The sequence below is a fragment of the Epinephelus lanceolatus genome, chromosome 10 (assembly GCF_041903045.1).
Source record: "Epinephelus lanceolatus isolate andai-2023 chromosome 10, ASM4190304v1, whole genome shotgun sequence".
Taxonomy (NCBI): domain Eukaryota; kingdom Metazoa; phylum Chordata; class Actinopteri; order Perciformes; family Serranidae; genus Epinephelus; species Epinephelus lanceolatus.
This window is the reverse complement of record NC_135743.1, coordinates 22,679,912-22,696,566: the sequence shown is the minus strand read 5'-3', so window position 1 is coordinate 22,696,566 and position 16,655 is coordinate 22,679,912. Positions and strand designations below refer to the sequence as shown.

The following is a 16,655-nucleotide window of genomic DNA, read 5'->3' as shown; positions in this document are numbered from 1 at the left end:
CCGCTAGATATGATTTTGTAACATCGCCTTCAATTCATATATCTTGATAAGGCAGTCGTGCAGATGTAAATGGGTTGTAATTACAACTTTATGTACATAAATGTATTTCAAGATCAACGTTTACTCATAGAGCCAGTGTCATGGAAAAACCGCTTTAGAGAATAATAAAACATAAGAAGCAAAGCTCAAGTGATTCACGGAGCAAAAGTTGGCTAGTAAGGGGCGTCGGTGGCTTAGTGGTAGAGCAGGCGCCCCATGTACAAGGCTGTTGCCGCAGCGGCCTGGGTTCGACTTCAGCCTGTGGCCCTTTGCTGCATGTCACTCCCTCTTTCTCTTCACGCTCATCTGTCCTATAGTATCGATTAAAGGCTTAACAATGCCCGAAAAAATATCTTTAAAAAAAAAAAAGAGAAAAAAGTTGGCTAGTAAAGTGCTGGTAAAGTGGCAAATTTACGAGTAACTTTGAAAGCATCTTTTTGGAGCCTGCGCACTTTCCATATCCGGACGTGTCACGTGTCAAAACAAACGTGCAAGTGTCCCTGTCCAAACTTTTGTCCTCTGTGTTTATCAGGCTTTTTAAAATACCGTACGACATTCAGATATGTGTTACGGCTGCAGTAGTTAACTTTGGACACGTTCATTAAAAGCAACGTGCCCTGTTGCCGTTAGTAACGGTCGCGTTGCCAACATCGTGGCTGTTTCCAGGAGTGTCACTCAGAATCAATGGCGTCCTGTTCAACAGAGTGGATAACATCTTGTTCTAACATCATTTTGTCTGCCACAGCATTGCACTCTTCTTACAGACTCTTTAAGGTAGGTGTCATTCAGTGTAGTGCCAGTGTAGGTGATGTTACAACTTGCTAACTTTAACTTTTTGGGCTGAAACCATAAGTCGATTAATCAATTAGTTTAGTTCATCTACTGAAAAAGAATCCATAACTTTGACCTGCTTCCAGCTTCCCAAATGTGAGGATGTTCTTACCTTTTCTTGACTTAAATAATAATGATTTTTATTTTTGTAAATTGAGCTAGTGTTTGGAAAAAACAAGCAGTTTCAACATGTGTAATAGTAATTTTTTATAATTATTCTCTGACATTTTATTGACCATTTAATCTATTTATTAAGAACTAAGTCACTTGATACTAACTTGCCATATCTATTTGTAGTACAAAATGAATGCATGTATTCAGGACAGTCCAGGGCTGAGATCTCTGTTACTTTTACCCAGGAAATGGATTATCAATAAATTTGTGTGTATGATTTCTGACTTTGTGATTGTGCCACTTCCTGCATTCACTTGTCTCTACAGGATCACAGGGCTCCTTCAGTTGGCCTGTTCGTGCTCGGTCTCTCTGCAGCACTCTCCATCTTGAATCCCTCCAGCTCGTACCTCACCTCTCTCCAGAGAGAAGCACAGTGGGCTGGCGAGGTCCTGGCCCCAGCGCTGGTGTCTTTTGACTTCCTGTGGCTCAGTGAAGACCACAACACGGCACATATTCTCCTGTGTGGCTCCTGTCTGATGCTGGGACTATGTGACTGGCTCTCAGCAGATGCTCTCCCGCTGATGACACGCTGCCTCGGTTTGTCTTCCCTGTCCTGCTGCTTGACGGTGTGTCTGTTCACTGGTAATGGTTTAGGGGCCTTTGGCGGTGTGGCCCTCAGCCTCCCGTTGCTTGTGGCTCTGAGGGGGGGAGCAAACACTTTTGTTCCACTGATTGCTGCAGCTGATACTGAGGAACTCACTACGTGGCTTTTAAAGGGATCCATGTCTGTTGGCTGCTGGGCCTCCACACAGGCCCTCAGCAAGTTCCTGTTGGATGTGACTGACCGATGTAACATAGGCATTTAAATTAGTAAGAGATCTGTATGATAAGTCAGACTCTGTTAATGGACTGTCTCGTGGTGGGGAGTTACAAAATGGACCTATGCAAAAAATTAAAGTGCCTAACTTAAAAGCATTTTAAGACATTTATAAGCTGAGTTGCATTAACTTTATTACCATTGTTAGGAACTGGCCTTGATGAGCTCATAGTGCAACAGAACAGACAACAACATACTAATAATAAAACCGTATTATATATAAGAATATAATAAAATACACAAAGTATCATTTAACTTGTAATGTAATGCATGTAATTTAGGTGTCCACTAGTGCTGAAGAAATTGATCAATCTTCAGAAATAAATGGCAATAATTGTCAAAAGTAGAGCAATTATTAATCATTTAGCAAAATGCCACAAAATGTCTGACTCCAGCTTCTCAAATTTGAGGATTTGCTACTTTTCTCTTTGTTAACAACATTATAAATGAAATATCACTGGGTTTAAAGGCTCAAAATTAAAAATACATATTTTTCCTCTTACATGTAGTGTTATTTGTCAGTTTAGATTTCTGTGATGTGAGTTGCAGAGTGTTGGCGATATCAGCGGTAGAGATGTCTGTCTTCTCTCCAATGTAATAGAACTAGGTGACACTTGGCTTGTGGTGCTCAAAGCGCCACATAAATACATTTAAAAAACTCAACAGCAATGTCTCTTTCCAGAAATTAAGACCCGGTTACTCAAGATAATCCACAGACCTTGTTGTGAGCAGTTTCATGAAGGATCTATTTTCTGTCTGATGAACTATACTTGTGAACCGTATCATGGTGCAAAAGGAAGCGTGCATCTGCTGCTAGCTCACCTAGCACCACTGAGCTAGCTAACATTACAGCTCAGCCGAGGAGGACGCCATTAATGTTTACATCTCATGCTGTCATGGGCCCAACCCTCTCGTCCATAGGTAGATGCACTCTTCTTCTGCACAGCGATTCAGTTGGCAGGTGTAGTTTGGTAGAAAGAAAATAGTTCCTACATGAAACTGCTCAAAATAAGGTCTGTGGATTATCTTGAGTAACCGGGACATGATTTCCAGAAAGAGACATTGCTGTTGAGTTGTTGTTGTTTGTTTTTTTGGCACTTTAAGCAACTCAAGCCGAATGCCATCTAGGTCCATTACATTCAAGAGAAGGCAGACATCTCTACGGCCGATATCTTTAACTCTCAGCAACTCACACCAAAACAATTTAGATTGATAAATAGCACAAAATATGTATTTTTGATTTTGGGGTGAACTGTCCCTTTATGACTGTTAAGACAAGACAAGCAATTTAAAGACTTTACCCTGGGCTCTGGGAAATAACAGGCATTTTAAGCTATTTTCTGATGTCTTACAGATTAAAATAATAACTGATAGATCTAGAAAAAAATTGATAGATTAATCAGAAATAAAAATATATATAATTAGTTTAAGCACTTGCTTCTAAATTGGAGGCCACATGCACTTAAGAGTAACATGATTTTTACATGTGTCATGATAGAATACAGGAATTTATTATTGACAGAATAGTTCGGGCTGAGATATATGGAAAAATGATACTGCTTTTCATACTATATATACCACACTTTGTGTTTAAAAGTGATGAACCAATTTGCATGGTAATAGAAAGTCTATCCAAAGCTGGAATTACAAAGTATTCAGAAATCTGATTTAGTAATGTGTTTAGTAATGTCTTTGTACTTCCAATTAAATTTCACATTTGGGCTTTTTGCTGTAATTTACAGTGTCTGCTGAGCATAGACTTTGGCTGAACTTAATATGAACCCAATTTGAATAAAAACACAGATACTACTGAACAAACTAATTTGCATGGTAGTACGTGACCACAGTTTTCAAACAATAGCCCATGGTGGCATTTTGCATCCCTGCGGTACAGCAAGAACCACTTTCAGCCCTGCTGACATTTATTATGCTGCTCAATTTGAATGTGATGCAGCTGACATGTGGGCGTTTTAATTTCCTGTCGCACAGGCTGTATTTGCTCTCAGGCCACTGACACCCTCTGCACATCTCTGCTCACAGCTTTAGTGTTGTAGATTCCAAAAACATCCAGCTGCCTCAGAGACTGGGTCTTGTTTGTTCTGCAGCCTCAGCAGAACCCCTGTTTAAATATCTGCATTGGTCTCAACTCTTGGCCCTGCTCTTACCTCATATGCCTTTTTGATACTTATCGATGCACTTTTTTTTTTTTACTACTTCCTGGGTTTTTAGTGGCTGTCATGGTAACAGCAATGACCTCATCTGTTTAACTCACAGTCACTTACATTAGGTCTGTATAATTTTGTTTGTCGACACTGTTGTCCTTGCAAGATATTAATATTCTTACAGAGATTTTTAGTGGACACTGCAGATTCTCTCTCAGGATTTCAGAGTTGTGAGCAGCAGCTGCCTCAGCGGTTTTACTGCAGTGTAGTAAAACGAATGTGTGGCTGTGTTCCTGTCTGTGGGACAATGCCTTTGTCAGACCTCAGGGCACAGGTGACCAGGGACATTTTTAAAGGTTGTCAGTAATGTCGTGCACATTTGTGTTTGGAGTACCAAATTGTGCTGCCTGTGCTTTTTTGTAATGATTCATCACTCAGTTAATGTATTTTTTGGCACAGTGGAAGTGTTTTACAAATGTCACATGTATTTATGTTTATTCTTTTATTTGATTGCTTTTTTTTAAAAAAAACAAAATGTTAATATTTACTAAAGGAAGAAGTGGTCATAACTTGAATAAATTACTTAAACCTTTATCAGCAAATCTCCAGTTATATACCTTTACATTGCATATCAAATATATCTTGGCTCATGTTCAGTTGTTGTCCATGCATCACTGCTGTGCATCTCAGCATTTGCAACATCCAACCCCAGTTTCTGGTCCATATGAGCACCTGGAACTTGGCACATCTCATCCACCTTTTTCTCCAGTCTGTGGTATCAGCATCCACCTCCCTCCAGCTCAATCAGTCTCCATATCAACTCTGTCACTTCACCACTGCAGCGGATTCAGGAAACTACACTGAGCATGCTCGCTGCAGATGCAGCCTGTAGATGGAGCAAAGTGGAGAGGAGGAGAAAGGGGAGGAGAGAGAACGGCAGAGAGGGAGTCACACAGGAGCTGCACACAGTGCTGGGATGCTTCTGCAGCTTTGAGAACAAGGGCTGCATGGGAAGATTTGTCATTGGCAGCACAGATGGAGTGTGGAAGGGGAATACAAATGACCTGGATGTCAGATTGTCATCATCAAAGAGGAACAGATATGTGATAAGGTAAAAAAAGATTTCATGATGCATGATTGAATGGGGTGATGGTTAAAATATAAAACAAAAAATAGTGTCTGGAGAAGTCCTGATGTATGGACACCAGCTTTTACATTCATGCATCCTCTGATTATTGTCAGGGCTTGTGTGTTACAGTTATGTCAGGGCAAGTAATATCATTTTGTCTGCTTTTCTGCTGCATGATAGAGATGTGATTCTTGGGTGAATCTCATTTACAGGGACTCTCGGACAGCGTAGAGATGTACGCTTTCTACTCCCTTTTAGTCTACATCTTCTACACTGTCTTCAAGAAGGAGGAGGAGGAAGCCTTGGAGGGGGCGTGTGGATCTTCCTCAGACGTATGTCTAGCCACATCATGTCCAGCCTCGGGGGTCCTCTGTCAGGAGAAGAACATTTTTTGTGTGAAACATGCATGCGTCATTTATCACCTGACAGCACAAAGAGGCTCAGCAATTTGGCCAAAACAAATTGATGTTGCATTTGTTCTGCCTTTGTGTGCATTTCTTTGTATGCAATGTGTAAATATTGTGTCTGTGCATTAGAGTCTGACCCTAATGTATGTTGCTGTGATCAGGAGCCAAGACCTGTTTCCATGGAAACAGGGAGCAGGAGGAGAGATGGCCACACCTCCAAAATGGGAAAAAAGGCTTGTGTTCAGCTTAGTGAATCCAGTGAGTGCTTAAGTAGTGTTTATTTATAGTCCAATGTAAAGGCTGTCCTATGATATAGTGGAATGATACAACATTTATGATATGGATAGTTTCATACTTCAAACATTCCTTTATTCTTTAAAGTGCATGTGATTTGTTGTCACCTAGGCAGTAGCAGTGACAGTGATGAAATGTCCCCGAGTGACGAAGGTGAGGAAGATGGCCCTGACATCCCAGCATGCACGCCTCTGGCTGCTTTCCTGTCTTTCAAGCAGGAGGCTGAGAAGAGGAGGGCCTCACAGGTCCAGCTGGAAACAACAGGAAAGGTAGCGAAACTGTGTCATCACCTTGACTGAGCTGCTCACCTGATGCAGGAACATAAAGTATCAGTTCCCTAAATAGAAGTCTCTGCAGTGTTAAAACTTTGTATGCGTGCATCTGTACTGCCCAGTTGACAGAGTCTCCCCTGGTGGCGGTGATGTCCCACTTGCTGAGTTTTCTGGAGCAGTACTCCCACTTCCAGCAACTGCAGCAGCAGGCCGACCAGTACCGGGTCCAGCTGAAGAGGCACCGCGTCCAGCACCGCCGCCAGATGAAGGCCCTGCGAGCGTCCTACCGCCAGCGCCTCAGGGACAAGAACGGCATCATCAGCAGCCTGGAGGAGGCCATCAGCCAGCAACAGACCCCCAGTCCACTGAGCGAGGGTGAGGGAGAAAGGGAATGGGGGAGGAGAGAGGAAAGAAGGGATAGGGGGAGGGTGAAATTAAGGTGCAAGAGGGAATGGGTTTGCATTTCCATTTGGTGGGTGGGAGGATGATGAAAAATAAAAAGAGGTTGGGGTCAAGTGGGTGTTTCAGTGACCACACACAGAGGCAGATTGGCTGGTGTGAAAAGAGAAGCAGGAATGGCACAGAGGGCTAAAGATAGATTTAAATCGATAAGGTTGGATGAGATCATTTGATGGATTAGGAGGACAATGAATAAATAAATCTTAATAGGTTTATATCCACTGAGTTATGTGATGTAGATGAGAATGTTTTGTGCTTTCATTTACAGTTGTGGAAATCCAGTAATCTTCCATTACCGTATAAAAATGTGAGCAGGATTTGAGAGGCAGTCATCAATTCTTTAGACAGTGTCTTACTGAGTTCGCTTCAGTGCCCTATGATGTGTTTTTTCCAATGTTAGCTCCCCCAGGATGAGATTTTTTTTAACCAGGGACACACTGAACATCTTTTAACAGAAGTATATAGTCATCAGCAGAGCAGCAGACTGATTAGATTAGCCAGACTTACACTTGCCGCTGCCATTGACCTCAAATCTTCAGATGTTGGTATCTGTTGTGTTTCAGATTTGACCAGATGGTTCTTGACTTGGTCCTCTGTGCAGACAGGTTGTTGCACCATCTGTCTTACATCACTTTTCTATGCATATGTACAGCATGTTAACATGTGCATGCATCTGTAGACAGATCAGGCTCCTGTCCTTAGGCTGACACATACAGCCTCAGAGAAATACGCCAATACCTATGATAATGTATGTGATGACCATGCTGGGTTATATGGATTCAGAGTGCAGAGCAGAGGACCTCATGCACACTGACTCTCATTAGTCGCAGGACAAAGATACATGATTCTGTAGTGAGGGTCTTTGGTACTTAGATAGTGACTCTCCGGCTTTCTGTTGTGAATAAATCATGGCCGAGAGTGCTGTTTTATTCCCTGCAAATGCACTTACAAGGTCTTGCACATGCAAGGCACCACGTGTACTTGTGTTGGACTAAAAATAGCTCAGGGTCCATGTCCCAGTGTTACAAGGCTGTTTGGTTTGTTTACTGTGATGCAACGTGCAGACCTAAGTGGACGAGTGATGCTCTGCCCATATTTCCACCACTCTGTTCTGTGTTTCATTCGAATGAATTGCTGGTGCTCCATTCATCAAGTATGTAACGGGAAATCTCACTTTTTTAAAATCTTTTTTTTTTTCTAAATTGAGAGGAAACCCATTTTCTTCATTATTTCAAGCTGCTGTTTCAATATTTACAAAGCTTCTCAGTGCTTCTGCGGGCTGTAACAGCTTAAAGACTCACGTCTCTTGCAAGCACGTTGCATCTAACAGCCCTGCTGAAGAGCTGTAACCTCTGCTCCATGCTTTTTTTCCCTTCCTGGCAACACCACCTCTCCCTGCACCATTGTGACACAGCAGACCTGACATGGTGTGTTGATAGAATTAGCATAAGGCCCTGCAAAGAAAATTAGAGGTGACAGATCCTGATTAATCATTGAGGAGGAAGAAAGTGATTAAAATGCTGTTGGGCATGCTGCTCAGGTCCCTGATGAACAATAGAGGAGTTTTAGCAGGTTGTTGCTTCCTATAAATCTTCCTCTGTGCTCCAGGCTGCACGTGAAGATGCAGTAATCCTATACAGGTCTGTAAGGTTGCCCGGGAGACTTGAGAGTGGAAACACGGCAAGGATAATGTTAACTTAACTGCAATGCACTACATTGTGTGTGAAAGAGCTTTAAGTGCATACTAAATGTCCATTAATATTAAATACATGCAAGCATTGAAGCATACTGTGGAAATTAGTCATAACTGAAAACCTATAGAAAACAGGTCAGAGGACGTTCAGAGTATATTGGCTGGTGCTGTTTGTGGGTGGCTTAACACGAATATGGTTAGGTTATCTTTGCTGTTAGATATGCCTTTAGTATTCAGGCTGATGATGATGATGATGATGATGCTGATGATGGAGAGGCTGATTATATTTTTGCATATTTATGTCTTCCAGGTGAGTCCAGCAGTGATTCAGGGGCACAAGTCGGGATTCACAAGCTGGTTGAGTCTCTGTACGGTCTGCAGGGCGAGAGGAGTAAGCTGAGGGGAGAGCTCCGTCTGCTACACTCACAGCTGGAGCAGAAGGAAAAGGACAGACACTCGCGTATACAGGCCTTTCAACAGCAGGTAGGCAGCTGCTGCATTCACCTAATGTAATGCCATTTTAACAACAGTGTAATAATGTATTAAATTTCCAAAAATCATGATGTGTCTGTCTTGAATTTTTGACCTGCACATTTTGCATACTGCAATTTGTTTTTTGTTGACTGCCTCATAGTTTTTGTATGCAAACTTGATTTGATGCTCTCAGATTGTTTCAAACAAAGTGGATCTGGAGAATTAAGTGTAACCTTGCCAGGAATAATTAATGTCAATGTTAGCTGACTCAGGAAATGAATTGATTTTGGCACACTTTTTTAATAGTGTAATTTTTAATCTTTTGGCTTTGAGGAAGGCATTAAGTATTTTCAAGTCAGAAGGCTCAAGTACAAGTGAGGTCATGAGTCATTGGTGTTGAAGTCCAGTTTGAGATGCAAGTCTTTTTTGAGTTTGTCAAGTCAAGTTAAGTCTGAATTCATCAAATTTGTCCAAGTCATGTGACTCGAGTCTAAACCTCTGGTTAAATCCCAAGTGCTTTAACCATTTCTACCTGAAATCCATAAATAATTGATAAAAATAGTGTTCAAATGTATATTTCATTACAAAATCTCTTTTGCATTTTTTCTATACCCATAAGAAGAATTGTGAAGACAGTATTACATGCCTATCTTCATAAAAATGAAGCATGAATAAATCAATTTCACATTGTGCTACTAATAACGGAATAATATAGGCAGTCAAACATATATATTAAAAAAATCTTTCCTCTATTTAACTTGTGATTTCTTGCACAGATCGATGAGCTGAAGAGTTGCATAGAGGAGCGCGAGGAGGAGCTGTCAAGATTGAGAACAGCCACTGTAAGTGGTGTACTATTGATTTAATCATGTGTCAAGTCTTTGTCACTTTCCACGTCATCACCAAAGCTGCCACAGCTGCCCATGCACACAACAGTCAGCATGCCTTGATTAACACTTTAATTACAAATCCACTATGAAGAAACACTTGTCTACAAGGATTTATGTGAGGAAATCACATTGCAAAGAATTCTTCTTTTGATGCATCTCTCATTGTTATGCTGAACATCATGTTTCCCTTCCTCAGGGGGCCACAGACTCAGAGAAGCGGGTTCTGTGTCTGTCAGCAGAGAACGAGAGTCTGAAGCAGAACCTGAGCGTTACACAAGGCCTCCTGCAGCAGCTGTCAGCCATCCCCTCCCAGTCCAGCACCATGCTCATCAAGGTGAGACGCACAAACACATCTGAAAGCTCTCTGACCTTGCTACCAAGGCAGACATCGTTGACTTCAAACAAAAATACTTCTTAACTGACTTTGTTTTATGTTCTCTGCTAGGAGAATGAAAACCTCCGCAGCAGAGTGCAGCAGCTGGAGATGTCCCTACAACATCGTGCTGAGCAGCTATCTCAGCTGGAGCGACAGAGCGAACAAAGCGAGTGGAGGAGAGGAGAGGAGCTGAGGAAACGAGAGGACCGGGTGAGGGAGCTGCAGCTGGAGCTGGACAAAGAGAGAGGCAAGGAGCCAGTGGTGAAGGTAAATCTTCTAACAAACAAAATTGCAACAAATATAGATTTTTACATATATATTTTTTGTGTTATTAGAGTAGATGCCCCTAATCCGATGTTTTATTTCTCTCAGTATGTCACCCAGACGGTGGAGGTGGAATCACCGGCCACATTAAAGCAGCTGACCAAAGCCAGGCAGAGGAATGAACTGCTGTCTGACAAGCTGTCCAATCAGAATGAGCGGTGCAAACAACTGGAGGAACACATCAGGAAGTCCGATGAACACAGCTGTAATCTGCAGCACAAGGTCAGAAACAGTAGCCACAGACTTCACCCTGAATTAGTCTGGTGTTAATCTCTCATATCCACTTTTAAGTATAAAGTCACAGATTAAACCGATGTTAACATGCAGTATCTGTGTTTTTTAGAAGTAAATACACTAGTTTTTGAACATGTCCCAGGCAACAACAAGTTGAACACATATTATAAAGTGGGCTCTCACAATAGTGCTCCATAATAATGCATCAGTACACATATATATTATTGCTGTTGGCTGCTGGCCAGTAGGAGTTAAGGAAACTGGCAACAAATCCCAGATGGTCCTCCTGATGCCACCAACTCTGATTTAGAAAGTTGAAGAGACAGAATCGAAAAGTCCAGAGGGTTAAATAAAGCACACTCTGTTTAGAGAACAGATGATCAAAGAGGAGAAAAATCAAAGGCAGAAGAAGGAAGCTTCCACTTTGCTATGAGAAATTCACACCCAGGATCAATTTCATTGACAGATGAACTCGTTACAGAGCTGAGCCTGCACAGATTGGACCAGTCCACCTGACAGATTGACAAATTGCTGCGCTGAACCTTTTACAGATTGCAGCGTATGAGCGAGAAATCAGTACACTGAGAGAGGAGCTGCTGAAAGAGATTGGCCACTTGGAGGAGAGGAAGGAAGAGGCTGTGAAGGCTGCAGCCACCTGCTCGGCTGAGCACTTTCAGAGCCTGCAGGACCAATTCTTCTGTGAGTCACAACAAATAAACCTGCAAAGACAGAGATCATGTTTCCCAAAATGCTAAACTACTCCTTTAATATACATTTATTGAGACAAAATTTAAAGATGGGTTTCTGTTTATGTCAGGCTTGCAGAAGCGTCTGACAGCACTCCCTCCAACTTTACGCTCCATGAAGACAGACTACGCCAGTCTGAGGAGCCAAGTTCGTAACTTCTCAGACTTTTATGGTGCAGCTATCAGTGATGCAAAAAAACAGGTACGTACATGACATGACAACATGACTCAGTCCCCTGTATTTCAGGGGTGATAAACCTTACCAAACTGAGAAGCCTAGTAAAATAATTTTTGCTGTCTCTTGTCAGATTTCAGCAGCTATCACCGAGATGTCTGAAGCCAACAAAGATCTCCTGGAGAAATATAGGAAGGAGGTCGCACTGCGCAGGAAGTACCACGAGCAGCTGGTGGAGCTTAAAGGTATGCAGAGATGACGAAATAAAATCCACTGCAGAAAATAAAATCTGTGTCATTAACTGGGCCCTCTGTTTTAGGCAACATCCGCGTGCTGTGTCGTGTGAAGCCTGTGCTGAAAGAGGACCAGCGCGAGGAGGGCCAGTCTGTGGTGGTGACAACGGACCCCAACAACGAGTCCTCGCTCAACGTGCTGAACAAAGGAAAGGGTCGCATCTTTGAACTGGACAAGGTCTTCCACCCTCAGGCCACACAGGAAGAGGTGTGAAAATGAACAGCATATGCAGGAAATGCACATAAATGTTCAACAACTCTAACATTTTGTTTGGTTTCTTCAGGTCTTTCAGGAAATTGAGCCTCTTGTGACGTCCTGCATCGATGGCTACCATGTCTGCATATTTGCATATGGACAGACTGGCTCTGGAAAAACGTACACCATGGAGGTACACTGATTATACAGCATTGTTGTCGCTAAAGTATGGACGCCCATTTCTGCCAGTTTGATGAAAAAAAAACAGATCCTGTAAGTCAGTATAATGAGAAGCTTTCTCAAAAATAATGACTTGGTATCTTTATTTTGAGGTATTAAGTCAGAATTCTTGAATGACTTTGAATGAATTTTAATGACTGAAGGCCCAGACACACCAAACCGACATCAAAGAGCTAGTAACGACAAAAGCCAACTGTTGCACGACCTCATGTTTCCTTTGTCTCAGCCAAAAAGTTGTGCTTGAACACACTCCAAAACTACAGCTAACAGCCAACTAGCATGTACGCCTGCATGAGAGGAAATAATTCCCCATACCAGCAGGTGGTGATAGTCTGCATTTGTCATTCAAGAAGGAAAACTGGAAGACTGACAGGAGGGCTTCAAGATGTTAGTTAGCCAGTTAGCACATTAAAAACATAACACAATGTTGGAAGAACAAAGGATTTGTACGGTGTGCAAGGGAACAGTAGCACCATTACAAACGCCTCTACTAAAGAGCTCAATGGCTAAAAAAAGGAAAGAAAGACAACCCCACCCACCTGTCAACCCAGGAACCAACAGAGAAAGCGAGACCACTCAAAGGAAATCTAATAGACAAGAAAGAAGAATAAATGAATGAATGAGTAAATAAATAAAGAACAAAAATAATTAAAAAAAATTATATGTATATTAAAAAAAAATAAAACAGGAAAAAATGACAACAAGTTAATTGGCTTGTGACATAAGTAGGGGAGTATAGAATGTTTAATTACAAATTTTCAACTTTCTCCAGTTGTAAATTGCATATAACATCCTTGGTCCAATGTCCATATGCTGGAGATGAAGAGTCACATCCATTTACACAGGATGAGCCTTCTGGCCACAAGTGAGCAGAAAGAGACAATGTCCACTTGGACTGTACTTAAGTTAACATATAGAGGAGTTACTCCAGATATGGGGCAACCAGCTGTCCAAACATTGTTGAAAAATTCTTGAATATTAAATCTCAGAAATGAAATAGTTTTGGACGTGACTGAGAAAAAAATCATACTTAATATAACACGTAACACAGATTTTTTTTCCATCACACTGATGCAAATGGGCTTCCATACCAAAAAAGTGATGATCTACAATGTAGGCTGCAGGCTAAGCATCATTTGCTTTTCAGGGCAGTGTGGAAAACCCAGGCATCAACCAACGAGCCCTGAAACATCTCTTCAGTGAGATTGAGGAAAGGAAGGACATGTGGTCTTACACGGTCACCGTCAGCTCTGTGGAGATCTACAACGAGGTGCTAAGGTACAGTATGCTCCACTTTTCTTTGGATGTCCTTTTAGCCTGCTAAATATTACACCTACTTACAGCTACTTATTCTTTTGTTGTTGTTTTGTTTCTCAGAGACCTGCTGAGTAAGGACGGAGAGAAACTGGACATTAAGATTAACCCGGACGGAACAGGACAGCTGCATGTGCCGGGCCTCAGGGTCATCGAAGTTAAGAGCTTTCAGCACATCAAGAAGGTGACACAGTGTTTTAAATAACCCATACTGATAGTGAATTACCATCCGTATATGAGAATAAATCATTAAATCTATGTTTGTTTTCCTTTTATTCAAGATTTTAGCTACAGCCCGAAGGAACAGGATCACCTTTGGCACTCAGATGAACCAGCACAGCTCCCGCTCCCATGCTCTGCTCTGCATCACCGTTCAGGGCACTGACCTCGCCACCGGATCCAAAACCACCGGTCAGTCTCACATGCATTTCACCTTCTAGAGGCAGTCTTCCTATTAATATTTGATATAAATCTAAATCAGATTTGGCATTACTCTTTGACTCCCTCTCTGTTTTATTAAAGCTGAGTGCATCTGCATAATGCTGAATCAAAAACAATTTCCCAAGGGATGTCTGCAGCTTTTAAGCAGAAGAAAGGCTGAGAATGGGAGCAAAGAGAAAAAACACAAAAGAGAAGCTTCTGATCAGGATTCACTCAGACACATGTGGGTCCAGGGATGACCATCTTCTTTGTCTCATTTTTTCCTTTGAATTTAATTGTTTTTTCCTCAGGCAAGTTGAACCTGGTGGACTTGGCCGGCTCGGAGAGGGTATGGAAATCTGGTGCAGAGGGAGAGAGGCTGAAAGAGGCCCAGAATATCAACCGCTCCCTGCTGTCACTGGGGGATGTAATTCAGGCACTGAGAGCTCGGCAGACTCATATCCCTTTCAGGAACTCCCGCCTTACATACTTATTACAAGACTCCCTGGGCAAAGGCAGCAAGACTGTCATGGTGGTGCAGGTGAGATTACTGCCTCAAATCTATACATTTTCAGCCACAGAGATATGACAAACTCACAGTTAATTACATTTTAAGTCTTGGCTGATGCTTGTTGTTTCGTTTTAACTGTTTCTACTGAAGGTGTCTGCGCTGGAGAGTAATGTGGGAGAGACATTGTGCTCACTGAAGTTTGCCCAGAGGGTGTGCAAGGTAGAGCTGGGTCCTGCAGCCAGGAAGATTGAATCTGGAGGTGGACAGTGCGACTGAATCAGCCACCTCCTGTTCCCAGTGACTACAAGGAAGCCATGAATGCACCAGTCAGATTATAAACCCACCCTACCAACCAATCATAACGCTACAATATCAATAAGAATCAACAGCAATCCTGCTCAAGGGCTAAATCTGTGGAGGTCTGTGTGCCACCTGAATACCAGCCTTTGACTGGAGGTTAGGTATTGAGGCCTCCTCTTTGCCATTTTCTGCTTCTGACAAGTAACAACCCTTTATTATAAGATAATCTGCATGCAGGAGTATTTATTCTTTCACTCTGAGTGCCAAAACAACCTGTGACTCCACCACAGTCCACCACCATCTGATGCTTCCTCAAATTACATTATCTCCTTTTATCAAATACCAAAATCCAGGATTTATCGTATCAGCTTTTCTTGCTGATCTTTGCAGTATTTAAAACAGCATCATGTTCAAAGCAGTTTCAGAGCCACATTATCAACACCTCCATTTTTGCAGTATTAATCATGTTGCTATAAATGTATGTAGTTTGTGAGCTTCATCTCCAACGTTGTATATTTTTAAAGATTGTAGTGTGTAGGAGGATGTTTTGTAGTCGAAGTATGGGCTATTAACCATTTCAATGGCACTTAACGTCACATAGTGTAGTTTTTGTGGATTTCAGAAGAGCAGTGATTGAATGCTTTGTTTCTCTTTAGTCTTGATTATTTGCCTTTTGAGGACAGAGGAAAGCTGAAGGGAGCAGGTGGCCTTGTATCAAGAGCGGTAATAAAATGAACTGTGCAATATCCTCCTCGCTGAGGAGACAGTGTGGGCCTAGATAGACAGAACATGCACTTTATTGTGAACGAATAGGAGCATTTCAGTTCAGAACAGGTATTTAGGTGCTTGCAATAGATATCACCAGTGAATGTCATACGAAAAACAGCTTATTGTTATCTGTTTGTCATTGTTCCTCTATTTATCACCCATTGGATCAACATGATTCAATAGTAGCAAGACATTAATGTTGCAGTAACTATCATGAATTTTCAGATCATTTTCTGAATAAATATGATGTATTTAAAAAGCGTCTTCTTATCTTTGGATGCTCAGTGACTAAACAATTAAAAAATAATGACGCCATATAAATGCAATACTATCCCTTGAACATCTCTGGATTTATGAGGTCGTTTTGGGCAATTTGGCAAACTTCTTTATGGAAATATATTTCCATTTTAAATTACTTTATTTTGAATTAAGTATTTTATGATTTTTTTAGTATAAGCTTGACACAGTAATTTTCCACAAAATGTGCCATATTGCAATATATATTAATATCAAGGTACAGAGTCACATACACTGATCAGCCACGACATTAAAACCACTGACAGGTGCAGTGAATAACATTGATCATCTTATTACAATTCAATGTTCTGCTGGGAAACTTTGGGTCCTGGCATTCATGTGGATGCCACTTGGCACGCACCACACACCCAAACACCGTTACAGACCAAGTACTCGTCATTATGGCAACGGCAGTCCCCAATGGCCATGGCCCACCAGCAGGACAATGCATCATGCCACACCACAAAATATGGTCAGGAATGGCCCGAGGAATGTCATAAAGAGCTCAAGGTGTCAGCCTGGCCTCAAAATTCTCCAGATCCTAATCTTATCGAGCATCTGTGGGACGTGCTGGCACCCAACCTTATCCACTGCCAGACGCTCCAGGACACGCCCCAGAGGTCCTGTGTTCATGTCTCAACAGGTGAGAGCCAAATCTGATCCAAGGAGGCCCCACTGTGGATTGAGGGTACCTCTTGGGTACCAAGCTGTCCCACAGCTTCTCAATCAGATTGGGATCTGGGGAAATTCGAGGCCAGGTTGGCTGCTTGAGCACTAAATATCCATGAGAGGGTGTCCTTGGACTGCAACAAATATCTGG

General features: G+C 42.0%; 2 protein-coding genes across 2 annotated transcripts; both read left to right on the top strand.

The window, feature by feature from the left end:
• Window positions 1-508: 508 nt before the first annotated feature.
• Window positions 509-2,862, top strand: LOC117266376 (transmembrane protein 276-like). Its single transcript, XM_033641539.2, has 2 exons — window positions 509-813; window positions 1,311-2,862. The coding sequence occupies exons 1-2, from the start codon at window positions 724-726 to the stop codon at window positions 1,848-1,850; spliced, it is 630 nt and encodes a 209-aa protein (XP_033497430.1). The 5' UTR covers window positions 509-723; the 3' UTR covers window positions 1,851-2,862.
• A 2,075-nt stretch (window positions 2,863-4,937) lies between these two features.
• On the top strand, window positions 4,938-15,797 carry LOC117265970 (kinesin-like protein KIFC3). The gene is made up of 20 exons (XM_033640828.2): window positions 4,938-5,134; window positions 5,365-5,484; window positions 5,721-5,817; window positions 5,965-6,122; window positions 6,248-6,500; window positions 8,588-8,760; window positions 9,528-9,593; window positions 9,838-9,975; window positions 10,087-10,284; window positions 10,390-10,563; window positions 11,127-11,274; window positions 11,393-11,523; window positions 11,630-11,741; window positions 11,816-11,997; window positions 12,074-12,178; window positions 13,373-13,503; window positions 13,603-13,723; window positions 13,821-13,950; window positions 14,271-14,500; window positions 14,621-15,797. The coding sequence occupies exons 2-20, from the start codon at window positions 5,386-5,388 to the stop codon at window positions 14,744-14,746; spliced, it is 2,772 nt and encodes a 923-aa protein (XP_033496719.1). The 5' UTR covers window positions 4,938-5,134; window positions 5,365-5,385; the 3' UTR covers window positions 14,747-15,797.
• Window positions 15,798-16,655: the final 858 nt, after the last annotated feature.

Excerpts from the sequence above, each read along its gene's own strand:
- LOC117266376 (XM_033641539.2), top strand. The coding sequence starts at position 724 with ATGGCGTCCTGTTCAACAGAGTGGATAACATCTTGTTCTAACATCATT. Across the intron at positions 814-1,310 it reads CTTCTTACAGACTCTTTAAG|GATCACAGGGCTCCTTCAGT; the intron begins GTAGGTGTCATT and ends TTGTCTCTACAG.
- LOC117265970 (XM_033640828.2), top strand. The coding sequence starts at position 5,386 with ATGTACGCTTTCTACTCCCTTTTAGTCTACATCTTCTACACTGTCTTC. Across the intron at positions 5,485-5,720 it reads CGTGTGGATCTTCCTCAGAC|GAGCCAAGACCTGTTTCCAT; the intron begins GTATGTCTAGCC and ends TGCTGTGATCAG. Across the intron at positions 13,951-14,270 it reads CACCGGATCCAAAACCACCG|GCAAGTTGAACCTGGTGGAC; the intron begins GTCAGTCTCACA and ends TTTTTTCCTCAG.